Source organism: Drosophila ananassae, chromosome 2L (assembly GCF_017639315.1).
Source record: "Drosophila ananassae strain 14024-0371.13 chromosome 2L, ASM1763931v2, whole genome shotgun sequence".
Taxonomy (NCBI): Eukaryota; Metazoa; Arthropoda; class Insecta; order Diptera; family Drosophilidae; genus Drosophila; species Drosophila ananassae.
Window position 1 is genome coordinate 22,901,501 of NC_057927.1, and position 19,268 is coordinate 22,920,768.

The 19,268-nt window shown below is 35.8% G+C and overlaps 8 protein-coding genes across 22 annotated transcripts in view; 2 read left to right on the top strand and 6 right to left on the bottom strand.

Moving 5' to 3' along the window:
* LOC6501675 (uncharacterized protein CG43427) overlaps nt 1-19,268 on the top strand; it is a 74,759-nt gene that overhangs the window by 38,748 nt on the left and 16,743 nt on the right. The gene's annotated exons all lie outside the window — the stretch shown is intronic.
* LOC116656570 lies at nt 578-2,299 on the bottom strand. Of its 4 annotated transcripts, XM_032456307.2 has the most exons (6): nt 1,684-1,786; nt 1,537-1,628; nt 1,166-1,483; nt 1,013-1,101; nt 758-959; nt 578-717 (listed from the first exon to the last, which is right to left on the bottom strand). In XM_032456307.2, coding segments are annotated over exons 1-5 (507 nt in total). In that variant the 5' UTR covers nt 1,691-1,786; the 3' UTR covers nt 578-717; nt 758-958. The 4 variants fall into 4 exon arrangements, with proteins under 4 accessions (XP_032312198.1, XP_032312197.1, XP_032312196.1 ...); XM_032456306.2 differs by having other exon boundaries at nt 578-700; nt 758-1,101; XM_032456305.2 differs by having other exon boundaries at nt 758-1,101.
* LOC123258393 lies at nt 2,063-3,238 on the bottom strand. Its single transcript, XM_044718380.1, has 3 exons — nt 3,143-3,238; nt 2,642-2,959; nt 2,063-2,586 (listed from the first exon to the last, which is right to left on the bottom strand). Exons 1-3 carry the CDS (start codon nt 3,209-3,211, stop codon nt 2,428-2,430), a joined length of 546 nt encoding a protein of 181 aa, XP_044574315.1. The 5' UTR covers nt 3,212-3,238; the 3' UTR covers nt 2,063-2,427.
* On the bottom strand, nt 4,005-4,790 carry LOC116654556. The gene is made up of 3 exons (XM_032449812.2): nt 4,658-4,790; nt 4,280-4,597; nt 4,005-4,216 (listed from the first exon to the last, which is right to left on the bottom strand). Exons 1-3 carry the CDS (start codon nt 4,721-4,723, stop codon nt 4,040-4,042), a joined length of 561 nt encoding a protein of 186 aa, XP_032305703.1. The 5' UTR covers nt 4,724-4,790; the 3' UTR covers nt 4,005-4,039.
* On the bottom strand, nt 4,867-7,695 carry LOC26514957. Of its 4 annotated transcripts, XM_044718379.1 has the most exons (6): nt 6,662-6,764; nt 6,515-6,606; nt 6,144-6,461; nt 5,991-6,079; nt 5,736-5,937; nt 4,867-5,678 (listed from the first exon to the last, which is right to left on the bottom strand). In XM_044718379.1, coding segments are annotated over exons 1-5 (507 nt in total). In that variant the 5' UTR covers nt 6,669-6,764; the 3' UTR covers nt 4,867-5,678; nt 5,736-5,936. The 4 variants fall into 4 exon arrangements, with proteins under 4 accessions (XP_044574314.1, XP_032312193.1, XP_032312192.1 ...); XM_032456302.2 differs by having other exon boundaries at nt 4,868-5,678; nt 5,736-6,079; XM_032456301.2 differs by having other exon boundaries at nt 4,870-5,695; nt 5,736-6,079.
* On the bottom strand, nt 8,869-9,842 carry LOC6498897. Its single transcript, XM_044714119.1, has 3 exons — nt 9,774-9,842; nt 9,390-9,707; nt 8,869-9,336 (listed from the first exon to the last, which is right to left on the bottom strand). The coding sequence occupies exons 1-3, from the start codon at nt 9,840-9,842 to the stop codon at nt 9,172-9,174; spliced, it is 552 nt and encodes a 183-aa protein (XP_044570054.1). The 3' UTR covers nt 8,869-9,171.
* On the bottom strand, nt 12,188-12,865 carry LOC123256998. Its single transcript, XM_044714120.1, has 3 exons — nt 12,797-12,865; nt 12,414-12,731; nt 12,188-12,355 (listed from the first exon to the last, which is right to left on the bottom strand). The coding sequence occupies exons 1-3, from the start codon at nt 12,863-12,865 to the stop codon at nt 12,188-12,190; spliced, it is 555 nt and encodes a 184-aa protein (XP_044570055.1).
* Nucleotides 16,059-16,438, top strand: LOC6501674. Its single transcript, XM_001955692.1, has 2 exons — nt 16,059-16,214; nt 16,274-16,438. Exons 1-2 carry the CDS (start codon nt 16,059-16,061, stop codon nt 16,436-16,438), a joined length of 321 nt encoding a protein of 106 aa, XP_001955728.1.

The following is a 19,268-nucleotide window of genomic DNA, read 5'->3' on the forward strand; positions in this document are numbered from 1 at the left end:
GATTGATATCTTTCAATATAAACTGCCAGTTAAGTGAAACTTTTGTTTTGCGCTACCATTTTAGAACTTATAAGCATTGAATTTCATTGCTCTATTTATAAAAAGATAGTATTGATATATGTCCTTTTATACAAATTTTTTGCTTCATTGAATGCAGAAATAGATGTGATTAGTTGATACATAAAGTATTAAATTCTAAAGTATCCCTAAAATTCTTTACAAACTTAAATTCTTTACAATATAAAATCTCTAGAAAAGTGAAAGAAGTCTTTTTTGTAAATAACCGAGTAATTAGCTTTCCCTTTTTCATTTAAATTTAATTTTCCGAAACATACAGGATTATACATAAACCTTAGAATTAAATTAAATCAATATGTTTCTGGTTAAAAATAGCCACATAAATGTATGTGTTGAATTTCATCTCTTATAAACGTTAATTGTGATTAGAATCCTTTTATCAAACACCCAGAAATTAATGCAACTTTGGGGCAGATCCTCGTAAATAGTAATTTTTTCATTAAAAAACAGTACTATTCCTCAAAACAGAAGTAAATTCCGAAGAATACTAGACTAGATCTGTGGAAACATTTCGGCTTCAGACCCTTTAATTAAAATTAGGTAATTTCCAGACGGAAGTGGAACTGGGATTGCCTCGGGAAACACTTGAACACCCATAACCTAGGCCCTGGAAACCTAGGCGCTGGAAGAATAGTTTAACTAATTTGAATGTGTTATATCTGTTATCGGTTTAACTTACCGAATAGGGACAATTATGATTCAAATTAGAATTATCCTTAAAAAATGTTGTAAACGATGGTTGTCACATAATGTTTTCGGCCAAATCAGCAACCATCCAAGGCGTATTTTGTTAATATAAAATGTACAATAATTTTGCAAAATTTGTCGCAAGCTTGTGCCGACATTATTTTATATTTGTTACTATCCATGAAGAAAATCTTCTGTAAATGTAAAACTGACGTTTGTGTCAAACACTAGTTTCTTATGAAAATACCATCTCAACGACAGCATGTAATCCCCACTTGGGATGGGAAGCGACAAAAGCTCAGGCCTTAAAAAGAAGCCCCTTACTTCCTGCAGACCCTGAATAGAAACAAAATACTAAATTATGGATCAAGATCCAACATCGCGAGTATGCAATACTTACCACATACGGACAGGTGTGGTTGATATTGGAAAATTCTTTAAAGAGACCATAAACAATTTTGGCGAAAGGATCATAACGTTTCTTCAAAAATCGACAGGCATCCACTTTGGTATCAAATAGCCATGGCTTGTATCCGTTCGCCTTTTTGAATAGCTTGCTGTGAGTGATGATGGAGAAAGCCGGAAAGAGGATGGTTCCGTTCGTGTTCAAGATCACCTTATCCCGACTAACTGCCTTTAGCCGGCAGTTGTGAAAAATGAACCAGGACTCGTTGTAGCTCAGACATACATAGTTTGTAAACTTAAACACCACGGCTTCCTAAAAATGAAAGGTTAGTATCTTTCGTCATGCAAAAGTCTTACCCGCCGTACACCAAAGAGGGATGTGCTTATTTGAAAAGCCAATAATATAGCGCAGAACAAAGATATGAACCTCATTGTTAATACAATATTTTGCAAGTGATCTAAGGAAGTGATACAATTTTTTCGGTCTACCGAGTTACTTCAAAATAAATGCACCTTTCATTTAGATGTGATTCCTATCATGATGTTCGTAATTAAGCTATTTTTTCAAAAATAAAGGGCAATAAAGCTTTGTACAATTTGAAAGTACAAAACAAATTACTTTATTTTTGGAGAAAAGGTAAATTCTGTTGATTAGAATACATTGATTGCCATTTAGACTATCCTTTTTTTTATCATTTGAATAACGGTCTTGAAATGTGATTGTGCAACTATTTTTAAATATTGTATTTTAAGGTTTGGCTGGAAACAGATTTTCCACATTGGAAAAACGTTGGTATCGAACTGCAGCCTTTCATCATCAGAGCCAAAAGATAATCGCCAGACAAAAACAAAAGAAGAAGACTCTCATATCGCAGATAAAAGTCCTTTAGAATTTGTGGCCCCTAGAATGCGAGAGTGTTGGTAGATCTTTAGGTAGAAAACCTACCGTATACGGACAGGTAATATTAATGTTGGAAAAGCCCCTGAAAAGCCCATAAATAACTCTTCTGAATGCGTCGTACTTGTTTCAAACAAATCGGCATGCGTCGAGTGATTCATTTATTAGCCAGGGCTTGTACCCACTTTCCTTCTTAAAAAACTGGTAGTACAATCTGTAGTTGAATACGACCTTGTTGCGACCGACGGCCTTGAGGCGATATGCAAGGATCCGCCCTTTCTGCTTCTCTGCCCAAAGCTTATAACTCTAAACCACCGAATAGAAAGTGCCTTGTTTCATATACAAATAATATTTTTAATTCAAGCAAGAAGATCCTCAGTGAATATAAAACTGACATTTGTGTCGAACGTAAGCTTGTTGTTTAGAAACCACCTTATCATCAGCATGTAGTCGCCGCTCGGAAAGGGAAGAATTAATAATTCGGGCCTCGGGTAAAAGCCCATCACATACTGCAGGCCCTGAAATCAGAAACGTCCCTAAAATGTATATTCACTTAAAATATGAAAAACTCACCACAAATGGACAAGGATGGTTCAAGTTTGAAAATTCCTTAAAAAGATTAAATACTATTTTTGCAACTGGGTCATAATTTGACTTGAGAAAGCGACAGATATCGGTTTTCGAGTCAATTAGCCAGGGCTTATAGCCATTTTCTCGTTTGAACACCTTTAAGTGAAAACTAATCTTATCGACCGGATGAGGAAGAGTACCGTTTAGGTTCAAGACAACCTTGTTTCGACTAATAGCCTTGAGTCGACAGTGATGAAAAATGAACACCGAATCGTTGTAGCTTAAACAGACGGCATTGGTCATCTTGAAGACCACAGCTTCCTTAAAACACAAATTAATATTGAATATGTATAATTATAATAATTTTGAAAATATAGTACAGCATAGAGAGGTAATCCAATAGATGTTCAACATCATGTTGTATTGTTATTATTTCCGTTCCCAATGGAAAACTCAATACCTCCAGAAAAATACTTAAAATATTTGTCTTATTTTTTTACTCACGATTGTATCCTGATATATAAGGAGGTATGAAATCAGCAAAAATCTGAAAAAGTTTAAACGTCTCTCCATTGTGTTCGCAGATGAAATGAAGCTTAATAGTCTTCCGTTCCATCATCATATATTCCATTTTAATATAGAGTAGTTTTTAGCTTGATCAGTCAATTTATTTTAAAAACGTGTTCTTAATAAAGCGTAACCTATGGATAGTAATTGTACAATATTTTTTAGATCATATCAGAGTGTATTAAAAATTTGTTCAAGAGTGTGCAAAACATGTTTGTCTGTCTGTTCGATCGAAAATGAAAAATCTCTTCTGTTTTTAAAGATAGAAGGTTGGGAATTTTATTTAGAAATTTTTATTATAAGAAATTAGTTTTGTTATAAAATTGTCACAAGGATCGGTTAACTATAGTTGTATAAAAAAATAATATTTACAATTCAAGAAGCACGAAGACCCTGAAATCAGAAACGACCCAAAAAATTATATTTACTTAAAATATAAACAACTCACCACATATGGACAGGGATGGTTGTTCTCAATAAGCCTATAATTGTCTATAATTATCATCGCGAGTCGTTAAAGTGTAGAATCATACGGAATTTAACAATTCTTTGATATACTCGAATCTTTATCAGGATTTCCAGATTCTATATTTTATTAAATAATATTAAATAATATGACGACCTGCATCCCTTGGCGTGCGCGAGGAAACTCTATATATAGCCGAAGAATATTGTATTGTATGTAGCCGAAGGTATTGTTTCAATTAGATCATTTTTGTCGAAACATATTCCAAAAGTTATTTGGTTTGGGAGAAATTAAGGTGAAAGTAAATATAACTGTTTTAAAAAGATTGATGCAAAAGGAAAAATGGATCATAATAGATTCTTATTATTTCATTTAAATTTGATATTTGTTTTGGAAAGATCCTCGGCGAAGGTGAAACTTATATTTGTTTCAACTTGTGGCTTGCGATCGAAGTGCCATCTTATAGTCAACATATAGTCACCGTTTGGCAGAGGATAAATTAATTTTTCAGGTCTCAAATATAAACCCTGAATTATCTGACTTCCCTGAAATATATTTAAAGAATTTTAAATCTCTATCTATATTAGTTAAATATTGATTATTCTCACCACATATGGACAAGTGTGATTAAAGTTTGAAAAATCCTTGTATAAACTGAAAATCATTTTTGCGAAAGGATTGTAGTTTTGTTTAACAAATTTGCAAATATCGATTAGGATGTTTATAAGCCAAGGCTTGTATCCATTATCCCTTTTATACAATTTGAATTGGGCGAGGATATTATTGACAGGATAGAGAATGGTTCCGTTCATGTTCAAAATAACTTTGTTGCGACTTATGGCTTTCAGGCGACATTCGTGGAACACGAACCAAGATCGATTGTAGCTTTCACATTGAAAGTTTGTGAACTTAAACACAACTGCCTCCTGCATATTAAAATAGTTTAGTTATAAAAGTTTGTTTTGCTTGCCTTAATTTTAACTTACACTTTGTTGGGATCGGTCCAATAAAAAAAGGCCAAAAGCCGAAATTACGACAATCCCCAAACGCATTATGAAACTTTCTGAGGATTATTTTGGTTATTGATAAATTGTAAATCAAACCCCATTTTATGAACACTTTTTTGCTTCAATGAAGGCAAAAATTGGCTTCATTAAGCGATTGTCTAAAATATCATAATTATCGAACAATAATTTCGGTTGAGTAATTGCAAGATCGGTATAAACATTTAGTCGATGGGCAAAGTACTATAATATAAGAAATCCTTTTGATAGTGAAACTGTCATAATGATCGGCCAACTATATCCGATTGATATCTTTCAATATAAACTGCCAGTTAAGTGAAACTTTTGTTTTGCGCTACCATTTTAGAACTTATAAGCATTGAATTTCATTGCTCTATTTATAAAAAGATAGTATTGATATATGTCCTTTTATACAAATTTTTTGCTTCATTGAATGCAGAAATAGATGTGATTAGTTGATACATAAAGTATTAAATTCTAAAGTATCCCTAAAATTCTTTACAAACTTAAATTCTTTACAATATAAAATCTCTAGAAAAGTGAAAGAAGTCTTTTTTGTAAATAACCGAGTAATTAGCTTTCCCTTTTTCATTTAAATTTAATTTTCCGAAACATACAGGATTATACATAAACCTTAGAATTAAATTAAATCAATATGTTTCTGGTTAAAAATAGCCACATAAATGTATGTGTTGAATTTCATCTCTTATAAACGTTAATTGTGATTAGAATCCTTTTATCAAACACCCAGAAATTAATGCAACTTTGGGGCAGATCCTCGTAAATAGTAATTTTTTCATTAAAAAACAGTACTATTCCTCAAAACAGAAGTAAATTCCGAAGAATACTAGACTAGATCTGTGGAAACATTTCGGCTTCAGACCCTTTAATTAAATTTAGGTAATTTCCAGACGGAAGTGGAACTGGGATTGCCTCGGGAAACACTTGAACACCCATAACCTAGGCCCTGGAAACCTAGGCGCTGGAAGAATAGTTTAACTAATTTGAATGTGTTATTTCTGTTATCGGTTTAACTTACCGAATAGGGACAATTATGATTCAAATTAGAATTATCCTTAAAAAATGTTGTAAACGATGGTTGTCACATAATGTTTTCGGCCAAATCAGCAACCATCCAAGGCGTATTTTGTTAATATAAAATGTACAATAATTTTGCAAAATTTGTCGCAAGCTTGTGCCGACATTATTTTATATTTGTTACTATCCATGAAGAAAATCTTCTGTAAATGTAAAACTGACGTTTGTGTCAAACACTAGTTTCTTATGAAAATACCATCTCAACGACAGCATGTAATCCCCACTTGGGATGGGAAGCGACAAAAGCTCAGGCCTTAAAAAGAAGCCCCTTACTTCCTGCAGACCCTGAATAGAAACAAAATACTAAATTATGGATCAAGATCCAACATCGCGAGTATGCAATACTTACCACATACGGACAGGTGTGGTTGATATTGGAAAATTCTTTAAAGAGACCATAAACAATTTTGGCGAAAGGATCATAACGTTTCTTCAAAAATCGACAGGCATCCACTTTGGTATCAAATAGCCATGGCTTGTATCCGTTCGCCTTTTTGAATAGCTTGCTGTGAGTGATGATGGAGAAAGCCGGAAAGAGGATGGTTCCGTTCGTGTTCAAGATCACCTTATCCCGACTAACTGCCTTTAGCCGGCAGTTGTGAAAAATGAACCAGGACTCGTTGTAGCTCAGACATACATAGTTTGTAAACTTAAACACCACGGCTTCCTAAAAATGAAAGGTTAGTATCTTTCGTCATGCAAAAGTCTTACCCGCCGTACACCAAAGAGGGATGTGCTTATTTGAAAAGCCAATAATATAGCGCAGAACAAAGATATGAACCTCATTGTTAATACAATATTTTGCAAGTGATCTAAGGAAGTGATACAATTTTTTCGGTCTACCGAGTTACTTCAAAATAAATGCACCTTTCATTTAGATGTGATTCCTATCATGATGTTCGTAATTAAGCTATTTTTTCAAAAATAAAGGGCAATAAAGCTTTGTACAATTTGAAAGTACAAAACAAATTACTTTATTTTTGGAGAAAAGGTAAATTCTGTTGATTAGAATACATTGATTGCCATTTAGACTATCCTTTTTTTTATCATTTGAATAACGGTCTTGAAATGTGATTGTGCAACTATTTTTAAATATTGTATTTTAAGGTTTGGCTGGAAACAGATTTTCCACATTGGAAAAACGTTGGTATCGAACTGCAGCCTTTCATCATCAGAGCCAAAAGATAATCGCCAGACAAAAACAAAAGAAGAAGACTCTCATATCGCAGATAAAAGTCCTTTAGAATTTGTGGCCCCTAGAATGCGAGAGTGTTGGTAGATCTTTAGGTAGAAAACCTACCGTATACGGACAGGTAATATTAATGTTGGAAAAGCCCCTGAAAAGCCCATAAATAACTCTTCTGAATGCGTCGTACTTGTTTCAAACAAATCGGCATGCGTCGAGTGATTCATTTATTAGCCAGGGCTTGTACCCACTTTCCTTCTTAAAAAACTGGTAGTACAATCTGTAGTTGAATACGACCTTGTTGCGACCGACGGCCTTGAGGCGATATGCAAGGATCCGCCCTTTCTGCTTCTCTGCCCAAAGCTTATAACTCTAAACCACCGAATAGAAAGTGACTTGTTTCATATACAAATAATATTTTTAATTCAAGCAAGAAGATCCTCAGTGAATACAAAACTGACATTTGTGTCGAACGTAAGCTTGTTGTTTAGAAACCACCTTAACATCAGCATGTAATCGCCGCTCGGAAAGGGAAGAATTAATAATTCGGGCCTCAGGTAAAAGCCCATCACGTACTGAAGACCCTAAAATCAGAAACGTCCCTAAAATGTATATTTACTTAAAATATGAAAAACTCACCACTAATGGGCAAGGGTGGTCAAAGTTTGAAAATTCCTTAAAAAGATTAAATACTATTTTTGCAACTGGGTCATAATTTGACTTGAGAAAGCGACAGACATCGATTTTCGAGTCAATTAGCCATGGCTTATAGCCATTTTCTCGTTTGAACACCTTTAAGTGAATACCAACCTTATCGACCGGATGAGGAAGAGTACCGTTTAGGTTCAGGACAACCTTGTTTCGACTAATAGCCTTGAGTCGACAGTGATGAAAATTGAACACCGAATCGTTGTAGCTTAAACAGACGGCATTGGTCATCTTGAAGAGCACAGCTTCCTTAAAACACAAATTAATATTCAAAATATGTAATTGTAATAATTTAAAAAATAAAGTACAGCATACAGGGTAATTCAATAGATGTTCAACATCAAGTTGTTTCCATTCCCAATGGAAAATTCAATACCTCCAGAGAGGTACTTACAATTGAATTATAATATTTTTACTTACGATTGTATCCTGATATATAAGCAGATATGAAATCCAAAAAATTCTGAAAAAGTTTAAACTTCTCCCCATTGTGTCCGCAGATGAAATGGTGCTAGTTTTTTCAAGAGTTCTTTTATACTCAAAAGTAAAATTAATTATATTTAGAAATATAGATCATTAAATCTATAATTGTCTATAATTATCATCGCTACTCGTTTAAGTGTAGAGACATTATAAATTTAACAATTATATAATCACCGTTTGACAGAGGACGCATTAGTTTGTTGAAAGTTTGTGGAACTTAAACATAACTGCCTCCTGCATAATGAAATTATCAGTTTATTTAGGTTGTCTAAATCGTAACTTACACTTTGGCGGTCTAATCTGATCGGTCCAATAAAAAAGGGCAAGAGCCGAAATTACGACAATCCCGAACCGCATTAGATATCCTTGTGATAATTATTATAGCTTTCGGTAAATCAATCTGAATAATGATACTTCACCCACATTGTACGAACATTTTTTTGCTTCAATAAAGGCAAAAATTGGCCTTTTTAAGCAATTTTCTAAAATATCACAAATTTCAAACAATAATTTCGGATGAGGTAATTACCAGATCGGTAAAAAAATTTAGTCAATGGGAAAAGTACTATAACTTAGGAAACCCTTTTAAAAATGAATGAACCCCTTTTTTCCTTCAATATAAACTGTCAGATAAGTGAAATTTTAATTGTTTTTCGCTACAATTTTAGAAATTTTTTAGTCCTGCAGGCCATTACTCCACTTTTCATTGAATGCAGAAATAAGTATGATTAGTTAATGCATAAATAATTAAAAGTAAAATCGCAAGAAAAGTAAAAGAAGTTATTCCCTTTATTCTAAAACATACGGGATAATTTTACAAATTACAAATTAAATCAATTGATTTTATGGTAAAGAATGTATACATTTATAGTACTCCGTGTTTTATAAATTTTAAATTTTATTAGCATCGTGTCATCGATCAAGAATCAAGAAATTAGTGAAAATTTCGCGAAAATCATTCCTCGTACTTCTCATCAATTATTCTCATTAGAAGAAGGTATTATTCATCAAATGAAAAGTAAATTCCAGTGGATATTATAAGTTCTGAGGACAAATTTCGGTAACTAGCAACGTACCATTTAATTAAAATTAGGTATTCGCCAGAGGGAAGTGGAACTGGAATTGTCTCTGGAAAGACGTGGACACCCATAACATAAACGGGGCCCTGGAAAAAATTTTTCCTATATTAAGCTGTACAGCACATTTTGGTTAACTTACCGAATAGGGACAGGGATGATTGAAATTAGAGTTGTCCTTAAACATATTGAAAACGAGGATTGCCACTGGCACATATGGTTTTCGGACAAACCTGCAAGCATCCACGGTGACATTATACAGCCAAGGCTTCCAGCCACTAGCTTTTTTGAACATTTCCCCATGAAGCCTCCCTTTCCTGGCCGTCTGCAGGAGGGACCCATTAAAGTTGAGTATGGTTTTGTCCCTTCGAATGGCCTTCAACCGACATTGATGAACCTCAATCCAAGATGGGTTCACCGAGTCGCACACAAAATTGGTAAACTTGAATTTGGATGCATTCTTGTGCGGAAATACATATTTTCTTGAATTCTAATTCTAATTCAAGGATATTGGGGGATTACTTACGATTTGGTACTGATCGGATACAAAAAATAAAGCCAGAAAGAGAACCAAACCTTTTGTTATTGCGCCCATGTTGTGTTGTGTCGGGCAATATAGGTGTAATGACTTTTCGCTTGAACAAAAGTTTAAATAAAGCATTTTATTCGCAATTGACGATATAAGCTATTTATTGGATATTAATCTTACATTAATTATTGTTATATATAGATACTAGCAGTACCCTGCCACGTTTCGCTGTGGCATATTGTTGTTGCACGCATAAAAAATAAGTCAAACAAAAAAGAATAATTTTCAAATTAATTAAATTCTGTAATACTTGTGGGTATACAATATTCTTTGTTTCTCCTCCTTAATCATTCATTATTATTTCTGTATTTTAGTACATAGGTTGCTCTTCACTTAAGCACCTTGTGATACACGACATTTTTTGTTTTATTATCAGGCGCAAAAACAAACAACGCAGATGGTCTTCCGACCCGTGAACATGCCACGTATAATTGACCATGGGAAAAACATGAATGTTCTAGATTTAAACCACAAACTTTTAAGGATTGGCCTTGTGATTTGTTGATTGTCATGGCAAATGCAAGACGTATCGGAAATTGAAGTCTTTTAAATTCAAACGGCATATCGGTTCGTTTCGCTGTGGCATATTTCTCGTTCTTCTTCAGTCCTTTCAAATGCAATATTTTGTATTCTTCTTGCATTACGGCTTTGTCGGGAAAGATTCGACCGTCTTGGTCGCGGCATTATTAAATAAACTTCACTTCACTTCAATCCACTTGTTAATTATTTATTTAATAGAAATAGTTTTAATATTGATTTCAGCGCAACACAATCTTTTTGGTTCGTTGTTAAATTTGAGAGCCTGACTATGAATTTGACTTCGTTTGTAACTGACATTTTGACATTTGACATTTTCTTCTTAGCTGTCTGCCTAAATAAAAAAGTATGGGCCAGGGAGGAACGCTGTCGAACGGGACAAAAAGTATCCTATGTCCTTCTCCTGGCTCTAAGTTACCTCCCTACCAATTTTCACTCAAATCTGTTCTTCCGTTCTTGATTTATAAGTGGTGTAACATAAAACACGATGTTCTTTTATATATATATAAGATTATATTGTTAGATATATTTTAATATATCGTAATTCAAAAGCTTCGTAAAGTCTAACTCCTAAATTTGCTGAAGTCGTTTGTAAAAATATAGTCCTTTTAAATAAGAAGTGGATAAAAAGTAATTGAATTTATGTGAATATATTTTATTACAGAAATCTTTCAGAATTATATTTTAATTAGAATCATAATTTATTCATAATTTATTTTGTGCGAAAACTATTAAATTACTTTTTCAATAATTTTTTTTTTTTTTTTGTTTTTTTTTTTTTTGCTAAACAATTGCACCAATTTTGCCGCCCTTTACTCTTGGCGCTCGGGGGCCCTCTCGCCCCGAATTAAAAGAATTAAAAGAATATTGTGTGCTAACTTACGATTTTGTATCGATCGGCTACAAAATATAATGCCAGAAGGAGAACCAAACTTTTCGAACACGTTGCCATTGTGCCAAGCAACACAGATAAATGGTTTATTTTTACATAATGGTATTTTGAAATTTTTTCGCTTGAACAGATAGTTAAATAATTCATGCTAGTATTTAAAATTTAAAGGTAGACATTGAATAATGACAGTACATCAATGACTGCAAATAGAGAATTTAAAATATTTATTTAAATATATCATAATAATAATTTCATCATATATGATTGAACTTTGGTATTTTGCTTTTATATTAATAATTATAATATATAATATTATAATATATTATAATATATTATAATATTATTTATTTATTATTATTTTTATTATAAAGCAATAATTGTCAAGTAAATCATAATAATTGGTTTAAAAATAAACAAGAGTTTCATTTGTTGTACTCGTTGGGTTGAAAATGTTCTAGCCATATAGTAGTCCCACTCGCACCCATCCTCACCACGGACCCGAACAATTAAAATCTGGGGGACTGTGTGCTGTGCTGTGCGGCCAGCGATGCGCATGAACATAAGGTTTAGTTTAGTTTATGTTGCATGTGTGCTGCACATGTGCAGCTCAGCCACCTGCAACCCGCAGGGGGGTGGTAATGGCGGACTAGCACCAGTCAGTCAGCTCTGGTTGCTGCCACATTGGGTTTAGTCTCAGTCCCGGATGAAGTGCTTCGCCTTCGCAAAGTCTAACTTCTAACTTTGCTGAAGTCGTCTGTGGAAATATAGTCCTTTTGATAATTATATAATTGTAATTGGTAATTGAATTAGTAATGTGAATACATTTTATTACAGAAATCTTACAGAATTTACATTTATTCTGTGCGGAAACTATTAAAGTTACTTTTTCTATATAGAACATCAATCAAGAATGTAAAAATGGTCAGTCCTCTTTAAAATTAAAGTAAATTCCTGAGGAAATGCCCAAACTTGTTGTCAAATTTCGGCTACTAGCAAAGTACCATTTAATCAAAAGTAAGTAATCCCCAGAGGGAAGGGGAACTGGGATATCCTTTGCAGTTACGTGGAGATTTAGTATATAAACAGGGCCCTGCAAATAGAGTAAAACGATCGATTTTAAGCTTTATAGCTTATTTTTAATAACTTACCGAATAGGGACAGGAATGATTGAAATTAGAATTGTCCTTAAACAAGTTGTAGACGATGGCAGCCACTGGTACATAGGGATTTCGCATGAATCTGCAACCATCCAAGGTCATATTATACAGCCAAGGCTTCCAGCCATTAGCTTTTTTTAATATTTGCACGTGAATTTTAATTTTGTTTACAGTTTTCAGGAGGGTTCCGTTAAAATTGAGTGTGGTCTTGTCCCTTCGAATGGCCTTTAGCCGACATTGGTAAATCTCCAACCAAGATGGGTCCAGTAAGTCGCACACTAAATTGGTAAACTTAAATTTGGATGCATTCTTGTACCGAAATACACTTTTTTTATATTTAATTCGAATTAAAAGAATATTGTGGGCTAACTTACGATTTTGTATTGATCGGCTACAAAATATAATGCCAGAAGGAGAACCAAACTTTTCGTACACGTTCCCATTGTGCCAAGCAACACAGATATGAATGGTTTTTTTATGGTTTATGGTGTGTTTTGACATTTTTTCGCTTGAACAGATGCTTAAATAATTCATGCTGGTATTTAAAAATTTAAGTTAGACGTTGGATAATGACAGTACATCAATTACTGCAAATTGAGGATTTAAAATATTTATTTTAATATATCATAATAATAATCTCATCATATATGATTGAACTTTGGTCTTTTGCTTTTGTATTAATAATTATATTATATTATATTATAATATAATATATTTATTATTATTTTTATTATAAAGCTATAATTGTCAAGTAAATAATAGTAATTGGTTTAAAAATAAAAAGGATTTGTATTCGTTGTGATGAAAATGTTCTAGCCATATAGTAGTCCCAATCGCACCCATCCTCACATTAGAACACGAACTAAACAAGTTCAGGAGAATGGCTGGCAACAATTAACCCATTCAATAGGCTCCACAGTCCATTTGGAGGTAAAACCACGGACCCAAACAATGGAAATCTGGGGGACTGTGTGCTGTGCTGTGCGGCCAGCGATGCGCATGAACATAAAGTTTAGTTTAGTTTATGTTGCATGTGTGCTGCACATGTGCAGCTCAGCCACCTGCAACCCGCAGGGGGGTGGTAATGGTGGACTAGCACCAGTCAGTCAGCTCTGGTTGCTGCCACATTGGGTTTAGTCTCAGTCCCGGATGAAGTGCTTCCACTGGCAGCTGCTGCGGCTACCGAACTCACTTGTACCCGCCACACATCATACAAACGACGACATTAGCCCCGAAACCTTAACAACAATGGAAAATGGGCCTACGCATGCCGCCTTGATTTCTGTTTACATTCTGGTACACTGTAAAAAAAAAAACTATACTATAAAGTAGTCTTGGAGTTGGCAATAAAAGTTTATGTTTTTTACAAGAAATTTAAGTAAATCCCTTCAAGTTCTCTAAATATTAAGGTCAATGTCTGGTCTTCTTTAGAGATACAAGACTTCTACTCCATCATAACAAATTAAACATTCTGTCACGCCTTGAAACAAACTCGATTTATTAAGCCCAACTTTATCCATGTATGCAATTTTAATTTTTTGCCACAGAATGTTCTTTGGCAACCCTTTTCTCATTCAATTCGATTTTTTTTCTGTAAGTTTTTGGGGCTGGCCTGTGGGGCGTGTCCCATGGTTTTGGGTTTTGACTTTTGGTGGGTGTGTACGAATTTAAATTTTTAACATGTAACTCATTTTTAATGCAAATAAAATAATTTTTCGTCGGCCGTGGTGTGCTGTTGAGGTTGTTGGCTGGCACGCGAAATGGGTCAGCCGGGAGGGAAATAAGTGAGCGTGTGCCAGGTCGAGGGATTGATTAAATAAACCACCTATAGTTGGTAATATTAATGAAGAAATTCGAGTGTCCGACACTGGGAGTTCGAGTGGAGTTTCGAGTGTGTCCGGGGGCGTTCGAGAGCTAATGAAGCGGAGTTCAGAGATCAGTTTCCGTTCGGCAGGGGCTTGAAACAAGATACTGCTTCAAACAACAGAAAAAACAAAATGTTAAAGTAAGCAAAATCAAAATACTCGTACAACACAGATGGCAAAACAATTTGCTGGCAATTCCAGGCAGCAAACAGCAGTTGGCCTAACATGCAACGTGTATCTAAGCGATACAGATACAAATACGCCAAAATTGAAATCAAATTGGCGGATAGAGCCATAGCCAGAGCCAGAGCTAGAGCTTGGGCCTTAGAATGCAATTGTTTGCTTTGCTTACTTGACTCGGCATTGGTTTTCCTTTCATTCGCTTGATTTTTCGCAATTTTCCTGCTGATTTAGCAAATTTTGCTGATTTTTCCAGGCCCCCCTCCGGCATTGTAGCAAGTTGTGGCTGCAAATGGAGATAGAGCCATGCATGTCACAAGCAAACAGTTACAAATTGCAACTCAATGCAAGAAGAATGTGCCATGATAAGTCAATAACTATTATTAACACAAACCGCGCAGTAACTCACAGGTTCCCATACAGATGCAGATACACAGATACTGTAGATACTGATACTGTACATTTTCAATTGCCGCTGATTATATCTTTGTGGAGCGAAAGTGCATTTGGGTCTTATCGATATTGAAATGTTAATGAACTGAAAATTTTGCGTGTCGAATTGTCGAACAGTTCGCGCTGGGTATATGGGTATATGGTATGTTGTTAGATCGCCGCTCAGATCGCGGCACCGTGATAATTGCCCGGACTATGTACAATGATATACCACTAACATGCCGAGATTGCTGGTAGTGCCACTGTGATTGGAAAGGCAACAACGATAGACAACAAAGACCAAGACCAAATCACAGCCAAAACTGAAAACCCAGTCAAGACTTCACTTCACACTTTACTTTCCATTTTCTGCCTTTTATTTTTTGTATTTTTTTTTTCTGACGGCCACGCTTTAAAAATATTTCAATTAATGCAAGAAAACAACAAAAATCGAGTGGGCCAAGTTAGAAATTGAGTCGTGGCTGCAACAAAGGGTAAAAATAGATTTTCCATTTGCATTTTCTACATTTCAATCATTTGGTCACGGCATCCATAGAATTGCTATTCACTTTTTCATTTACTTGCTGATTTTTGATTTCAATGTTGAGCTAAAAATATGCCACAAATTGCCAACAGTTGCAGTTCATTATTTCGTATTTTAAGTTGGTTTTGACTTTAAATAAACAGAAAAGCTTAAATATAATTTTTTAAATGCATAAGCTTATTTATAGTTTAATATTCAATCTAACGTAATTTTAACAAACTTTTTCATAATTACTTCTAATGGAAAATTGATCGATTTTTGATGGAAATGTCATTTATTTAATAACATATGCATTCACAAAGCTCAGATGTGTACTTATCCCCCAAGTGAAACAATATAATGTGGTTTCGCGTTTTCATTGGAATTTTGGGAGCTCTTTTTATAATACTGCTTCCCCAAAATGTAAGGCTATTGAGCATAAGTGGAGTATCCTTTACTTATGACATCTTTCAGGAAGCAATTGTTTTTAAATTCACTAACGTCGTTTGCAAGAGTCACAACCAGTCGTGGATTGTAATTCATCATTGTCGGTTGAAGGCAGTTAGCCGCGAGAGGGTTGTGCTTAACATAAATGCAACGGCTCTTCACCCGGCCAAGGATGTAACCTGTAAAGTAATGGTCTTCAAAAAGGCCAATGGCTATAAGCCATGGATACTACAAGGAACCATCGACGTCTGCCGATATTTGCGCAAGCCTTATAGTGCCTTCGCAAAAATAATCTTCGATCTGTTTCAGGAATTTTCAAACATAAATCACACCTGTCCGTTTGTGGTATTTGAGTTAATTTGTTGATTATGCTGATTTAGTAACTGACTAACTATATGTTACAGGGCCCCCTGGTGGTCAAGAACTTTTATTTGAGGTCGGAATTGCTGCGGTTGCCCTTTCCCACTGGAGATTACTTGATGAGTGGCCAGTGTTTTTTTGACAAGAAGCCCCAGTTTGATGCAAATGTTAGCTTTATGTACACAGAAGATCTCCTTAAGAGATCTTAAGATTTGTGATATAATAAATTTTGGGCCACCTTTCTTTCGTTGTGCAACTCTGAGCAAGTGAAACCGATAGATATAATGGCCGGGAATGTATGCGCTTCGGAATGGCATGTCACCCAATCAGGCAGTGTGCCTGATGTATCTTACGGATACATGTAACACGAAGAAAATGCCAGCCAGGCACTCATTGAAGCGGTCATGCCATGACCGACGTTGTTTCGATTTATGAGCCAACCCACAACCCACGACACGATCCAAGGGGGCGGATGGGCGTGCTTGGTGGGGCTTGGGGCTTGGGACTCGTCCCCGCCACATGGTAGATGGTAGTGGCTGGGGATGGTGGCGGACTTGAGTGAATGATGGCTGCACATCAGCGACCACAAAACAAACGGCGACACTTTCAATTGCACGCCTCAAACCCAGACTCGGATTCGGATGCGGATTCGGGCTGGAGATTGAGACTGGAACTTGGAGACGTGGTCGCACTTTCTCGGTGTCGCGCTTTGATTTGTTTTCTTCGGGGTTTTCTTGCTTTATTTTTATGGCTTCTTTTGGCGCAACAATTTGAATGTCATTAGTGTCAGTGGCCGGCAGCTAACGGAGCTTGACACCATCTCGTCCCCAACGCCCAGTGCACTCGGAAAAATAATGTAATTTTCATAAATAAGAAACTATTAAGAACTATCTTGAGAGAATACCTGTCTTTTTACCATTTTCACACCAAAATTCTCAATCAGATAGTTGCTCTTAATACCTCTCAGTGTGGTAATTTTCCCAGCAACCCCACCCACTTTGTGATTTTTTTCTTTTTCACACTTTTCAACGACAGCGTCCATCTGCGTGCCGCTGAACTACAATTTTAATTTAAAGTCACGTTAAACATTTATTACAATGCCACTTTTCACCTGGCCAGCTCTTGGACAGCTCTTGGCCAGCTTCGAGTTGTTCCACTTTTGGTTTTGTTACCGAATCGCGGCTGCCCGAAAGTGTCGCTACCTCCATTTTAATGCTCGGCAGATCATTAGTGTACCCTCCTCTTATCTAAGCGGCAACTACCTACTGTTGTTATTAGTTTTCCCTCCGGACTTGCCAAGTAGTTTCTCTGAAGGAAAACGAAAATGAGAAACACAGACCAGCCCATTGTTCTGGTACTGACTAGGCCCTATGTAGAGCGCCATAATCTAGATTCCACTTGCCCGATAAGTTAATACTCTGGCTAGGATCTGGCCTGCATTTGCCCCTCTTTAGATCAAATCCCCGATAAATATTTAATTAGGCATTTTGCTTTTACAGAGTGGTTCAGTTATTATTTCTCCGTCGTCATCATCGTTTCCTAAGACAACGATCGTCTTTCTATAAGCCAGAGAGCTATGTTTGTTTTCGCATTAGATGATTGTAAACAATGCGCGAAGAAGCTTCCAGTTATGATGGAGTGCCTGGGATTATGGCGATTCATGGAGATCATGAAGATTGTCTTCAAAACTCACATAAGCAAAAAGAGCTTTGCGAATTTAAAAAGTATTTTTGAAGTATATTGAAGCTATATAAGTTTCATGACTTGATGATCTTTTGTTCTAAAAAACATTCTCTGTTTCTATTTTTCAAAGTTTACATAAAAGTTTATAAGCATTTACAAACTATAAAACATTATATATTTGTTTTTGAAGTGACTAAGCCTTAAGCTTACTTTGTCAAAGAAATTATATCCTCTTGTTTGATGAGCAAATACAGTTTATGGATTAAACTGTTCTGACTCTGAACCGAATGATGGACTTCCTCCACAAGACTCCTCAAAGCCTTTCCCTTGTTTGGCGCACAAGACTCTGTACGGATCGCTGACTTCGGGGTTTCTCTTTGAAGTTGGCAGTTGCCGCCTTGAATCGGCTCTAACTGCGGCTGCTAATTAGCTAAAACAGACTCAGAGACAACAGTCAAGAGCCAAGACAATTGGCTGGCATTTACGCGCCGGCTGTTGCTCGAGAATTCCCTCCTCGAGCAGAAGACACCTCTCGCACTCTCTTTCCGATCTTGGCATCGCCATCATAGTCGTCATTTTATCAATTAATTCAGCGCCTCGACCCATACGAAACCATCTTGATACAATTTGTAACCGAAAGCCGACCAGCGGGGAGGGGGCTGGCTCTTATGTTACCGCCTTGGCTTAAGTTCTTGATCCCGACTGGTCTTAGAGCTTGGCGCCAATGAGATATACTGTGATGCCGTTTCTAGCCATTTATATCTAATTATCATTTGGTTCGTCCAATAATTATTGCTAAGCATGGGCACGGAGTGAGCAAGCCGTCAGTTTGGGAAAGTTGGCGGGTCGCTTATGTAAAGGGTAAAGTCAGGCTCTGGCTTTCTGTTAAATTTAAATTATTGCAATTTTCTGCTAACGTCGTTGGCCGACTGCGCTTGCCCATTATGGTAAGCCGTTGTCGCCGGTAAGTTGTTGTCGTTAGACAACCTCCCTCCAGTGACTGCACTTGGAGAAAAAGTCATTCAAATGGCCTTCGGTTTATCATATTTTCTATCTTAAAAGTATCATTTAAAAGACTTTAATAAGTAGAATGCCTCTTAAATAGAGTTCTCAACAAAAACTTTGATATCTCTCGGTGTAGTAACTGCAGTAGGTTCAGACCTCTGACTCAGACCGTTGATAACTATTATAATTTCAAAGTTTTCCTTTAATTGTTGTTGTCTTTTACCTGAAGCCAACTAGCTATTAGATGTAATGCCTGCAATGCTGTTGTCTGATGCATTTTATATGCAAATTAGCAAGCAGCAACATCGGCGACGAATGCTTAACAACACAGAGTCCATGTTGATTAGCCTC